We start from the raw sequence: 14525 nt of genomic DNA, 5'->3' as shown, positions 1-14525 counted from the left end.
GTTCATTCTACTCACTGAGGTTTATGCCTAAAGTCAGACATGGATTCATGTGTATGTATGTATTAGCTGCGCTTGCTATTGCAAATATTTAGACAAATTAAGTTCATTAGCAAATCAGTTAAATGGGGGGGGGGAAAGCACAGAAAGCAACCATGGACACCAGAGACAATGTGGAAGAAGGGTGGGACATGGCAGAGGGTTAGGGATAGGGAATCAAGGATGGCAAAAAAAAAAAAGCAAAATATGCAAGACGTAAGGAATGGAAAATTATTTGTATGTACGTTAATGTGATTTATTGCACCAATAGACAGTGTATTTTGGATGGAAAATTTATTTTGTATACTATAATGATGTATAGTGAATTAATGTAAAAAAAAAGAAAAAATTAAAAAAAGAAATGAAAAAAATATGGACTAAATAAAATAATATAAACACACACACACACACACACACACACACACACATACACATGAAATACTGTGCAGTCTTGGCGTGTATGTGTGCGTGCCCAAGATCCCAAGAGGAGAATGGAGGAGAAGGGATTGCAGTGTGGCCATCCCCCCGGGGGGTGATTTCTCACTTTCTGTCTCACTGTCTCTCTCTCTCTGTCTGGCAAGTGCAAGCGCCCTATAGCAAAAACTTCTCCACAAAAATAAATAAATAAATAAATAAAATTTTTTTTAAAAATTGAAAAAAATAAAGAAATAAATGAGAGAAATGAATTAATTAGAAAACAAAATGGGTTAGTGAACAATTTTTTATGCTTTTAGTTTTCGAGTCAGTGATAACATTGGTTTTAATATTTATTTTAAAAAATTATTTGGGACCAGCAGATGACATACGGTTGCGTCACTGGACTACAATATGGTTGACTGTGTTTCGATTCCCAGACTGGACAGTTTAAACTCATGCTGGGTGCGTGTGCATGTGTGCCCAAAATCTTGAGAGGACAATGGAGGAGAAGGGATGGTGGTGTGGCCATTCCTCCTGGGATTTCTCATTTTCTGTTTCTCTGTCTCTCCGGATAGTGCAAATACTTTATAGCAAAATTCTCTTGAAAAAAAAATTGTTTACTGAATTTGTATTTATTATTATGATTTAATTTGCTAAAGGACACTGGTACACTCACTAGAGAGATACAAAGGGAGTAAAAAAGCAAGCCTCCAGGTTTAGGACTCAAGCCATGGTCAGCCATGTGAGAGTCCAATGCCTTAACCACTATGCCACCTGCTGGTCCTGGGATCAAATCTTGATGATACAACAGTGTAAACAATTTGTTTTGTTTTTCTTTCCTTTCCCAAACAACCTATTTTACTACTTATGACACAATCATATTTATCAGGTTTTTGTGAATTATTCAGAGACATCCTACGTGTTTACAAACATATATGAATATATTTCATACACAATTGGTAGTGCATTCTCTATATATTTCACTTCCGTTTTCCCCCTTGGAAATAGCATAAAGCTTTCCTTATACTGTTGCCTATAAAGCACCTTCATATTTTTTCCCTAATATTTAAACACTGTCCTATTTTATAGGTTACCATAGTTTAACTAGTTTTCTACCGATGAGCAGGTAGTTTATCTTTCATTTTGCTAGTATAGTGTTTCAATGAAACCCTAATACAATTATTCTGGCCTGAATGAAGAAATTTATAGGATAAAAACTATGCATAAAATTTTGGGATAAAAATAAGTAACAGATTTAATTGTGGTTTCACCATCTCTTTCTTAAGTTAAAAATTAGGGAAAAAATTATCTTCAGCTTTGTTTTATTTGTTTTGTTTTTCTCCCTTCTAATTTCATAAACTCCAGGATGTGCTTGTCATTGCTGTAATAGGTATTCCTGATCTTTTCCCTTCTTTACCTTATGAATCCATAAAATCACTACATCTGATATTAATATACTTTATCCCATCAAAAACTATCTGCTGAGTACACACTTTCATCTCACAGAATAACTATTGTACCTATTTTCATTTAACATAGTGAAGACTTTAACTGTATGGTGTTTTTCATTTTCCTCTAAAATATATTCATCCTTTCTCATCATATCTCTGAGTACATCTCTTAGCTTTCTGTTCTCATTTCTTCAGAAGTTTCCTAATGGCATCTCTAAACAAGTTTTCTCACATTGAATCCATTTGCAGTATTATTACAGTATTCTTAACAAGATGGGTATGGTCACTCCTGCACTCAACTAAACAATATAAAACAATTCCAGAGTAATGAGAGGAGAACTACTGTTTCTCATGTCACAGTATAAGAAGTTGAAGATCCTAGACACTTTGCTTTTATTATGCTCTACACTAAATCTAAAAGAAAAAAAGAGTCAAGTAGGAGATCATAATTTGGAGTTATATCAGAGTCTGCTTCATTATCATGATGTATTATCTTGAGAAATGCATTAACTATGTTGCTTATTACTTTGCGAAGTTATGTTTCTGAGCTAGAATATGCAGCTAGAAAACAATCTAACTGTATTGATGTAAGGAATAGAGAGAAGTATGTTGAATGTCAAGCACCTGAGAACTCAAGTCATGGTGGCTCTTGCAATTATCAACATAATTTTTAATGATAAAAATGAAAAAACTGAGAGCCAAATAAATTAAATTAGTTCCAAATCACATAAATAGAAAAGAAAAAAAAGAATTTGGACTCATCTTTATTTGACCACAGAGCCCAGGTTCATAGCATAAATTTATTCTCTTCTGGAACATAAATTTGAATATTTCCAAACTCTCATAAACCTTTTACATGGAATTTATCTTTACAGCTTAATGTCTTCCTTTTCTTTTCCCTTCCCTTCATTTCTCTTCAACTACACCAAACTATTCTCCCTTGTGTTACCCAGTAACTATTTTTATGCTTCTGGATCTAAATTTATTTTGTCTGAAATGACCTTCTATTGGGTCATCAAAAAAGTCATGATGCATTTTTGCATAGAAAAATACATTATAACTTTTCTGACGACCCAATATTTCTATATGATAGTGATTTCCCACTTTAAATTTTCTGAAAAAGTATTATTAAATCACTCAACATTTCTAATTCTTTACTTTGAGAATTGCAAGGAAAGTCATTGACTTTGACTTTCTTACCTGAGAACATGGCCAGCAACATGAAGGGAAGGAAAATGAAAGCCCCCATGGTAGAATCAGTTGCTTCAGACTCGGTTGTGGGGTAGAGTTAAGCGTAACTCTTCAGTAGTTGCCCTCTGAATAAGCCATGCTGATCACCACCATGTTATATATTTGAAAAATCCTCCACCCTAATTGCTGAAACTGTCACAGTCTTTAAAAAAATTATAGAGTAACTTTCACAAACTGGAAGGTGTTGCTTCTAGAGTAAATTGTCATTTAAAACATTAGCTTCACGCCCCAACTCTCATAAATATCTAAACTTTAATATGCGTCTATCAGATATTTTCTTCAGAACAAAAATATAAAATGGTGAAACAGTCTGGGAAAATGGTATAGTCAGTGTTCATCTTCTCATTGTTAATAGATGGCTTATCTTCATTTGGCGCTGTTATTGATGCTCCGAGCTTGTATGTCCACAATAGAGACTCCCATGACCTTTTCCCTCAAATGAATTATATGCCAATTATTTACCTCAAATTATATTTTAAAAGCAAGTGAAAATACATTGGATATTGTTCATTAGTAAGTCATGAATGCATCAAGTGGGGAATAAGAGGAGGTAATGTATTTTTATGAGGTAACAAAAGACAAGAGATCTTATGTTTGAAGAATAACATTACACTGTTGGCCTTCTTGTCCCAAGTCATTATGCTCATGTTGAAATCACCTTGGGATTTTTACTTGGTCATAAATTCAATATTATAAAACACTGGAATATTGTGTACAAGATTGACTGTCCTATGTTAGAGAAGTTTGAATTGCTTGGAGCATGTCCAGAGAAAGATGACCTTGATAATGTGAAGTCTAGAGACCATATAGCATGAGGCAGGCTGATGGCGGTAAAAAATATAAGCCTACAAAGAACAAACTTAAGAGTAATATGGTCATTGGCTTAATCTTCTCAAGGACATTAGTATGGAAAAGAAATATATTATCTGATCTATATATTTCCAGATGGCATTAACTAGTATTAGGAAGTACAAAATAAACATTTTGTGGTTCTAAAGAAAAGTTCAGCTTTGCAAGGGAAGATAATCTAAATGATTCTTACAATTTCTTCGATTTTAAGATCCTCATAGGTGGGACCATTAGATGATATAATGGTTACATTGCTGGACTCCCACAGAGTTGATCATGGTTTGAGTCCTGAACCTGGCACCTTCAAACTCAGACCAGGCACATATGTATTGTGTCCCAGATTCTGAGAAGAGAAGTAATTGTGGCATGGCCAAGCCCCGCTGGAGGGTAATTTCTTACTTTCTGTCTCTCTGTCTCTCTGGTGAGTGCATGTTCCCTATAGAAAAAAATCTCTCTCAAAAAAGAAAAAAAAAATCCTTGGATTCAGTGGCTCTGGATTGTATTTGATTTTCTCTTTCACCTATTTAGAACAATTTTTGTTTTTATTTATTTAAAAATTATTTATTTAATTTTATTTACTATTATTATTTTAATTTACTATAGGTCATGCGTGCTCACCAGAGAGAGACAAAGAGAGAAAGAGAAAGATAAGGAAAATGAGAAAGCAAGTCACCAGGTCCGGGACTTGAACCATGGTCAGCCATGTGGGAGTCCAATGTCTTAACCACCAAGTTACCTACTGGTTCCTTAGGATAAATTTTAAAATGATAAATGGTTTATTTTAATCAAGCCAGTAATTTTATGCCATAAAAGAAACAAGATTTCAAGTTTTCCACAGTAAGAAAAATCCCCCTCTCTTTATATTATCCTCCAAACTGACTAGGATTCACATGTGTGTCAAAAGAGGTTTAGGGAGCTAGAAGGCCTTGGATAATGCGCATATATGTATAAATACATGTAGTGTGTGTGTGAGTGTGTGTGTGTGTGTGTATATATACTTTTTAAAGTATTAAGGTAAATATTTTAAAAACTTCATCATGAAAAGTTTAAAAATATAGATAAGTTGGTATAATTATACAATGAAAAACTATATATGTACCTGTAAGATACATAAATTATTTTACTATATTTGTTCTACTGTATATCTATTGAAATGGGTAAATTTTATAAAAGTTATTTTCACATCCAGATACTAGTACTTAGAACTCAGCAAAGTTAATTTCAAAATAACAAATAGATCACAACAGTTGCATTTACATTTTGCCTAAACAATTACATCTTAAACACTTAGTGATATTATCTGTCCTACCATGCTTTCTCCTAACTTCAGTGCTGTTACTCCCTCAAACGGTGAATATAAATAATGACTATTATTGAGTGCCTTGTACGTCTAGATGTTTCGGTGGAAAAATAAAATCTCATGAGGCATATATACAGAGACTTCAGATATTGCCTCTTCCATGAACTGGTTGAAGACATTGTTGACAGCATGGAGTAAGGCTGCTCTCCCTTTTTATGAATCCAATCCCCACACTATTGCAGAGGGCATTTGATTCATTTCTTTTAATGCTGTGGGTATCTTAAATGAAGCATGTAATTTCCCTTGTAATAATGGTAACTCTTCTATCCATAGAACTGTCTTCCATTTTTACATTCCATCACATTTGGAAAGAAGATCACAACTGTGGCTAGGAGTAGGTTCAGCAAATGCTCATCACACCTGCCTATTTGAGAACAGGAGAACGTCTTTTGAATGTCTCAAAGAGGAATTCTAGACCAGGACTTATTTTATCAGTAGTTATACTTGGGTGGAAATACCAATAGCAGTTAACGATGGAGTCAAATGACCTGAGGTGTCTGTCTCCTCTTTGTTAACCATGTGGTCTTATATTTATAAAGTCACAGTAATAATACCCTACAGTAGGAGTTTAACTTTGGTAGGTGTTTGGTTGTTTTGGTGAAAGAACTTCTTACCTTTCCTGCAGATTAGTGCCCTTGGTTTCTCACTGCAGGACATCTCACATTATCATATCTAAGGTGACTTGATTTAATATCTGTAAAACATTTGTCATACATTTTAAGTGAAGGAAATTATGAACTATAATAGCTTTCTCCTTCTGAATACTTTAGCCGCTATGTTTCATTTTTATTCTTTCCCATGGAGAGAAAAAAAATCACTTGTGAAGTTTTTTTTTTTAAAAGAATTATTTATTATTTAATTTAATCTAGTCATCCATCCATTTTAATTTGACCACACACACACACACACACACACACACACAGATATAGAGAGGGGGAAAGTGAGAAAGCAAGCAACAAGATCTGGGACATGAACCATGGTCGGCCATGTGGGAGTGTTCATCACCTTAACTACCATGCCACCTGCTGCCCCCCCACACACACACACACATGTGAAGTTTTATCCTTTGGCTCCAGGAGGTATGTGAAGATTGAGCACAGTAAAAGATAGGTTATCAGCTGCACAGCATTCAATAGCTTAGTTAGACAGAGACATAGTTATTGGGTCGTTGAAAAGTCATGATGAATTTTTGCACAGAAAAACAAAAAATACATCATGACTTTTCTGACAACTCAATATATTTGACTAACTCCAGCCAGACAAATTAAATGTTTTGTCTGGTCTTTGAAATATAATTCATATTCTATGGGAGACACAATGCCTCTTAAATCAGCATCATGTTGCCAAAGCTGTCAGAGGAAGGTTTTCCAGGCAGTTACTAAGTCTCATTAAACACTTTAAAATATTAAGAAAGAGGACAGTGGTCAACCACTTGGTAACCACTACCTAACTTAAGGCCTTTTGCCATTTCTTTCCTTTTTTAAAAGAATTATTTAATTTTATTTAATTTAAATTTGCTATTATTATTATTGTTTTTTAAAATTTTATTAGAGAGAGAAAGAGAGAGAAAGGGAAAATGAGAAAGCAAGCCACCAGGTTCAGGACTTGAACTGTAGTCAGCCATGTGAGAGTACAATACTGTAATCACCATGTCACCTGCTGGTCCTGGTCCTTTGCCATTTCTTAGTTGAATCACTTATTTGCTCATTTCACTTAGCCTCCCTCTCACCCACAAGGAAGGCATCAGTCTCAGAGTACTGGGTTCTGGAAGGGGCAGATGCTTGACATAGAATTTTGGAAAACTATCTTGGACTTAAATTTCTTCATTCAGCACACAAAGTTTCAATACAAACAAATTCAAATGTATTCAATTCCATGAAAAAATAATAACAAATAAAATTAAATCAAATAATTCGAGAGAAAAGGAAAGACAAAAAAAAAAGAAGGGGCTGACAGATGACTTGGTGGCCAACTGTGGTTCAAGTCCCAGACCTGGCAACTTATTTTCTTACTTTTTCTCTCTCTCTTTATGGTCAAATGGCAAAATAATAACAAATAAAATCAAATAAAATAATTCTAGAGAAAGTAAGAGGAAAAAAGTGTATTCAATTTCAACATCATTTATTGAGGTGATACACATCACACACACAGATACATACACACACACACACACACACACACATAAATGCTTCATTAATGTTAGCAGTAGTTATACTCATGTCAATATTTGAGAAGGCTTGAAACATGGCTCCTGCTGTCTTCACTTTAGTTGAACCCACATGAGGTAACCAGAGAACAATAACATATAAAATAGAGTATAATTATGATAGCCATGAAGTAAATTGGTCTTAATAGGCATTCATTGGCTTATTCCAGAGACTTTCATCATGTAGAACTGTTTGGGTATGTGTTTACTAATTCTAGATAAAAAGTCAGAAATATATCATTCTTACCCCCAAATTAACCTTTCTGTTACCACCACTGTAAAGCATAACTATTACTTTCATTTTACTCTTACCTTCACACTTAAGAGAAAATAAGTTACACAAATCTAGTTCCATATTGATCACTAGACATTATTTTTAGCCATTTGTGTCCAGATTTTCTGTAATTTGTTTCTCAAGCTTAATTCCAGTCCTCCCTCATAATCAAGACTAACAATTATATTGTGAAGAATTAAATATATTTTGGTTTGTTTTTGTTTGGTTTTGGAGAAATTTTTGCTATAGGGCAAGTGTTCTCACCAAAGAGACAGAGAGACAGAAAGCAAGAAGTCATTCCCTGGGGGAACAGCCATGTTGCGATTCCTTTTCTTCCCTTCTTCTCCTGGGATCTTGGGCTCACACACACATGCCCTGTGTAAGTTTGAAGCCACCGGGTCCAAGACTCGAACTGCAGTCAGCCATTTGGGAGTTCAGCAACTATGCCACCTGCTGGCTACTGGAGCACACTTTTTGAATACTGCTTATACAGATTACCACCAATCAAATCTCACATCTTTCTCTCTCTTTTATTATTATTTTGCCGTTGTTGTTGTTATTCCTCTCCTACAGAAGAAAAGATTATTCCCTTTCCCTTGAACTTGAGCTGGTTATAATTTTCTTTCACCAATAGAATGCAGTGGACATAGCAGTGTTCCAGTTTTAGATCTTAGCCTAAAGAGGCTTGGCAGTGTCAGATGATAGATTGTAAAGTGAGCATCAGGGAGAGGGGAAATGAAGGAAGAGATCTAACCCACTGAAATTCACACCAGAAATGTGACTAAAATAATCTCAGATCTCAATCAAGGCCCCAATCAACCCTATACAGATTTAAGTAACAGACTGTTTCTGCTGAGTCAGAAATGTGGGCAAAATATGACTACACTGTTTCAAATAAGATTAGAAGTGATTAGTTATGCAGCAATAGATAAACATATTGTTGACAAGAAAATGATTATTTCTCTACATTGAATACAGAAACCATGATAATTACTTTAACTATTGAGGTATTTTATATGAATCAACTCATTTAATATTTAAAATAATACTTTAGTAACACCATAAATACTTGATAAAGATTCTGAAGTACAGAATCATTGGATTACTGTGTTCATATAGTAATTCTACTAAAAAGATTTTATTAATAGCGTGTCTGTCAAAGGAAGTCCATCCTTGACTATTTAGGTGCATAGGAATTTTGTTTCTAGAAATAGAGACTTGAGGAATAAACATTTAGTAAAGAAATCAATCTATGAGTCTCTCAGTTGAAGATCAATCATTCCTTAGTAGTGCAGAGCTAAGATTAAGGTGTAAGTCAGACCCGGAAAGAAATCTGGGTCTAGTCACATGAAGAATTCTGATTCACTGCTAGCAGAGTCATTGACTTTTGGATGGACGAGTAGGAAGAAGACACAGTGACACAGTTAAGTCTCAATATGTATTGTATCAATCATAGCCAGTATGACCAAATCCACAGACAAAGATACTAAAATTGGCAAGAGACAAACGTCAAGTCACATACAAAGGTTATCCCATCAGGCTAACACAGGACCTCTCATTGGAAACAATGCAAGCAAGGAAAGAATGGGAAAATATATTCAAAGTGTTAAGTGAAAAATAATTTTCAACCAAGAATACTATACCCAGTAAGATTATCCTTCAAATGGGAAGCAAAGAAAAACATTCTCAGATAAACAAAACCTAAAAGAATTTGATAACACCAGACCAGCTCTTCAAGAAGTTCTGAAGGGAGTGTTATACCAGGAAAACTAAAGACAGACACAAATAAGAGAACAAAAAACAACCAAGAAAATGGCTATAATGGTAGGGATGCATCCAGAAAGATCTATAATAATGTTGAATGTTAACTTCCAGAATTTAAATGGAAATATTGGACCACAGAAAGTGCAAATTCAACGGAAGAGAGATTAATTACATGAAACTGGACAGAACAAATAGAATTTTATTACTTTTTACTAAAACATTACTGATTTCTCCCTTGCTTTGATTTCCAGATTTAAGGATTTTTGTCTGCTTTTGAGCTGTTGATAGGTTCAGCAATTTGCTAAATGCTTTTGGAAATTGAAACATAAACTTTTCTCATTTTCCTGAACCCTTTGGAATTAGAAAATATTTGTGAGTATTTTTTTCCTTATTATTATTATTTATTCATTTAATTGCTATACATCATTTAGATTGTAAAGAAACTTTACCCAGCATGATATAACTTCAGTTCAACCCAGTTAAGAATACTATACACATCCTCATCAACAGATAATAAACCATATCTGTGTCCCACAAATGTCTTACCTCTCTATTTTTTCTCCAAATTTTCTTTCCTATGCTCTTCCCCTCCCACACTCTTCTTTCACTTTGTCTCTAGTGTCTATAACAATTTTTAATGTTTTTAATGACCTCCAGACTTTCAGTCTCTACCATAGAGTGCAGACAGTCAGTATATGTTAAGCGCAGACATATACTGTCTCTCTTTCATAGTCTGACTTGCTTCACTCAGCAACAAATCTTCTGTATTCATTCACTTTCTATCAAATTCCAGGACCTTGTTTATGGCTGAATACTATTCCATGAAGTATATGTGCCACAGTTTTCTAATCCATTCATCTGTTTGTGGACATTAGGGTTGGTTCCATGTCTTAGCGATCATGAATAATGCAATAAATATAGTTGTGCAAGCACTTTTCCAACTGAGCATTCTCCTGTCCTTCGAGTAGATACCCAGGAGTGAAACTGCTGGATCATATGGTAGTTCTATTTGAAGGTCTTTGAGGAACCTCCATATTGTTCTCCACAGTGTCTGGACCAATTTACATTCCCACCAATGATGTTCCCCTTTCACCACATCCCTTCCAGCACTTATCATTTTTTGTTATTCTTATTTTATTATTTACATAAATTCAATAATATCTGTTGCCTTGCACCAGAAATTTGAAATACTAGTTATTGCGAGGGCTTCAACTGGAATGCCATTTCTGAAGATATGACTAGAAAGCTAAGGAACTAAGGTTGATCCCAAGAAAGCCAACAGAAGCTCTTGGAAAGTTTGCCTAGTACCATAAACAGTTCTGCCTGGCATAAAAGTAAAGATTGTCACTTCCTGAAAGGCCCAAAAAGCTTTCAAATATGGTACTTAAAGGCACAGGCAGATGGTGAGTCCCTGATTTGGCTCAGTAGACTTGGAGGCTTTTTAAAGAATCTATTCTTTTTTTTTTTTTTTTTTTTTTTTTTTTTGCTACGGGGCACATGTGCTCACCAGGAGAGAGAGACAGAGAGACAGAAAGCGAGAAATCACCCCCCAGGGGGGGATGGCCATGCCACAATCCCTTCAACTCCATTCTCCTCTTGGGATCTTGGGCACACACACACATGCATGCACACACACCCGGCATGAGCTTAAGCCACTGGGTCCAGGACTTGAACTGCAGTCCACTACATGGAAGTTCAGCAATATAGCCATTACGCTAACTGCTGGTCCCATAAAGAGTCTAATCTATAGTTCCTTATAAAAGGTTCCAGCAAAGTCAATGAAATCAATTAGTATTCTTATGGGCTTTGTGCAAATAACAGAAAAATTGAGACTCTATTTATTTATTGCAAATAAGTTAGTTCATGTCTCTTTGATAAAAGGGAATGGAGCGAGAAAAAAATGTTTTGGAAGAAAATTATAGTGTACTTATTACCAGATTTTACCTTTGTCTGTATCTGTTTTTTGAGTTTTTAGTATCTGCCTACTGTTGGAACATAATCTTAATCTTTTTCCTGGTTTTAAGTCTTAGGCACATTTTTCTTAACATTGTTGGATTTTAACTTATTAAAGTTAAAACTGCTTTTCTCAAAATTAAAAAAAATACATAAAAAAATATATACTTTTTAAATGACTGAAGTAAGCTATATAGCCTCAGCTAGGTGCTGCTTTATAGTATGTTCTTCCTATTCACTGAGTTTTTGTTTTTGGTTTTGGTTTTGGTTTTTTTTTTGGAGAGGTTTTTTTGCCATAGGGCGCGTGCGCTCGCCAGACAGACAGACAGAGACACAGAGAGACAGAAAGCGAGAAATCACCCCCCAGTGGGTATAACCACGCTGCAATCCCTTCTCTTCCATTCTCCTCTCGGGATCTTGGGCACGCACGCACATGCGCCCGGCGTGAGTTTTAAGCCACCGGGACCAGGACACAAACTGTGGTCGACTACGTGGGAGTCCAGCGACATACCCATTACGCTAACTGCTGGTTCCCATATTCACTAAGTTTTATACCTACAATCAGACATGTGTTCATAGATATGTTTTTATCTGCTGTACTTGTTATTGAGAATATTTAGATTAATTAAGACTCTTTGTGAATCAATAAAATATGAAAAAAAACTATAAGTGGTTATTAGTCAGGGATATTATTGATATATTAACTAATATTGAGCCGTATTGATTAGTTAATCATTATTGTTAGTCAATATTATGGTATATTCATACAATCAAGTTTATGTAGTCATTAAGATATATGTATGATCTCTGTGTATAAAATTGCTGATGATAATGTGTATAAAATATCTTTAATGAAAAAAATAATAAAATTTAAAAAAGAAAATATCATTTTGCATACTGTAATGATATACAGTGAATACATGTAAGGAAATAAACTTAAATTTTAAAAAATCACAGTCAAAAATATATATCTATATATATACACATTATGCCATATCTTATGTATTAGTGCTATGTTAACAGCCTACAAGTCTGATGTCAAGGCCAAGTCTTGCTCAGGAAGATTATGAGGGCCAGGCAGAGGCACAGCAATAACAGAATTGGATTACACAGGAAATAACCTTGAATCATGTCCCGTACCTCCCGAAGCTTGCTAGAAGCAACCACTCATACCCATCATCCAGGCTGGCTGAGACTAGTTGTGGGCTGCAGCTTGAAATCCTGTATGGGATGCCTCTGGCTCTCTCAAAAATAAATAAATAAATTTTAAAAGGTAAAAATGGAATGAAGAAATCAACCAAGTTCTACCATAGTGATTTTTAACTTGGGGTCATTAGCTACATGAATCTGCAGTACAAAAATTTGTGTTATGTCTACATTGCCCAAAGAGCAACAGGGATTCCATCTTACTCTCAAAACACCTATGGCTGGATAAACTGCAAAGTCAGAAGGCAGACACTATCTAACTTCAAAACCTATATAACACTATAGCAATCAAGACAGTGTGGTATCAGAAAGAAAATAGACAAAAATAGATCAGTGGAACAGAATAGATAGGCTGGAAATATATTTACATAAATATAGTCAACTGATCTTTAACAAAGAAGCAAAGACAATACAATAGACCAAAAATTGTCTTTTTAACATATTATGCTGGAGCAACTAGATATTCAAATATAAAAAAGTTGAATATAGACACAGACTTTACACCTTTCACAAAAATTAACTCATAATGGATCACACATTTAATATAAATGTAAGTACAAAATTATACAGCTTTTAGAAGATAGCCTGTTGGTAGTGTGTATAGTATCCTTGACTGGACTGGTGTGAAGTATATTCATGTTAGGAAAATTCACTTTATATGCTAAGTGATGTGTAGTGATTGAATGTATAAAAGAAATTAAAATAAAATAAATTTACAAGAAAAAGGAGATTACATAAAGAAAATCTAGATGATCTCGTGTTTGATGACTACTTTATTGGGTTGTTGTAAAGATCTAGTGAATTAAATCCCTTAGAACAAAGTTTGGTACATAGAAAACACTCATTAAATGTTAGCTATTTTTTTCACTTTTATTTTTAATTGCTACTATGCATTATCAAAACAGAAGAGTTTAAATAAAACTTGCTGAGGCAGCTGATGATACTCTATCAAGAGAAGTTTAAAAGATATTTGAAAGAAGAAAATGTGGAAAAGGAAATACAAGTTGCATGTGTGCATTGCATGTGTGTGTATGTGTGTGTGTGTGTGTGTGTGTGTGTGTGTTATAAAAAAATGCCAGAAGGTCACTTTGGGTGTGTGGTTTCAAGCAGAAGGAATATTAACATTATGGAAGTGGTAAAAAGGCAAGAAATTGTTCTCTATTGATGGAGTGAGCTGTTTCTTCGTGAATTTTTCAAAATTAAAAAGTATTTAATGGGGGCCAACAGGTGGTGTAGTGGTTAAGGCATTAGTCTCCCACATAGTTGACTGTTGTTCAAGTCCCAGGCCTGGCGGTCTAAAACTAATGCTGGGCACATTTGCATGCCCAAAATCCCAAGAGGAGAATAGAGGAGAAGGGATTGCAATATGGTCCCCTTCTCTGAGGGATGATTTCTCACTTTCCATATTTTTGTCTCTTCGTATTGTGACTTAAAGTAGGAATACCAACCTCATAAGCCATCAGGAACCAGAAGCTAATGTGAAAGAATGAAAATGATTTGGGGCACAAAGGATGAAAGTGATAGGGTCAGAAGTTAACCAATGGTGGTTATTAAGTATTAAGGAATATGAACATTTTGTACTTGGATATCCTCATTTTTCAAGATTTTCTAGCAATCTAGTTTTTAATGTGAACTTCCCAATTTTTCAATGTTGACATGAGACTAGAAATAAAAGTGAGCTGTGTATGGGCTAAAAAGCATCCCCAAGCCACCTCCAACCTATAGCCCTTTGTCAAAGATCTCTACTCTAGAAGAATT

The 14525-nt window shown here is 34.7% G+C and overlaps 1 protein-coding gene across 1 annotated transcript in view; it reads right to left on the bottom strand.

The window, feature by feature from the left end:
- The window catches only part of MARCOL (MARCO like), a 12174-nt gene extending 9021 nt beyond the window's left edge, over nt 1-3153 (bottom strand). The window contains exon 1 of the mRNA XM_027771656.1: nt 3105-3153. Within this exon, the coding sequence (XP_027627457.1) occupies nt 3105-3153 (49 nt within the window). The remainder of the gene's footprint in view (nt 1-3104) is intronic.
- Nucleotides 3154-14525: the final 11372 nt, after the last annotated feature.

This window comes from Tupaia chinensis, unplaced genomic scaffold (assembly GCF_000334495.1).
Source record: "Tupaia chinensis unplaced genomic scaffold, TupChi_1.0 Scaffold000228_1, whole genome shotgun sequence".
In the NCBI taxonomy this organism is placed as follows: Eukaryota; Metazoa; Chordata; class Mammalia; order Scandentia; family Tupaiidae; genus Tupaia; species Tupaia belangeri.
Note: the sequence above shows the minus strand (reverse complement) of the source record. Positions and strands in the feature narration are given on the sequence as shown.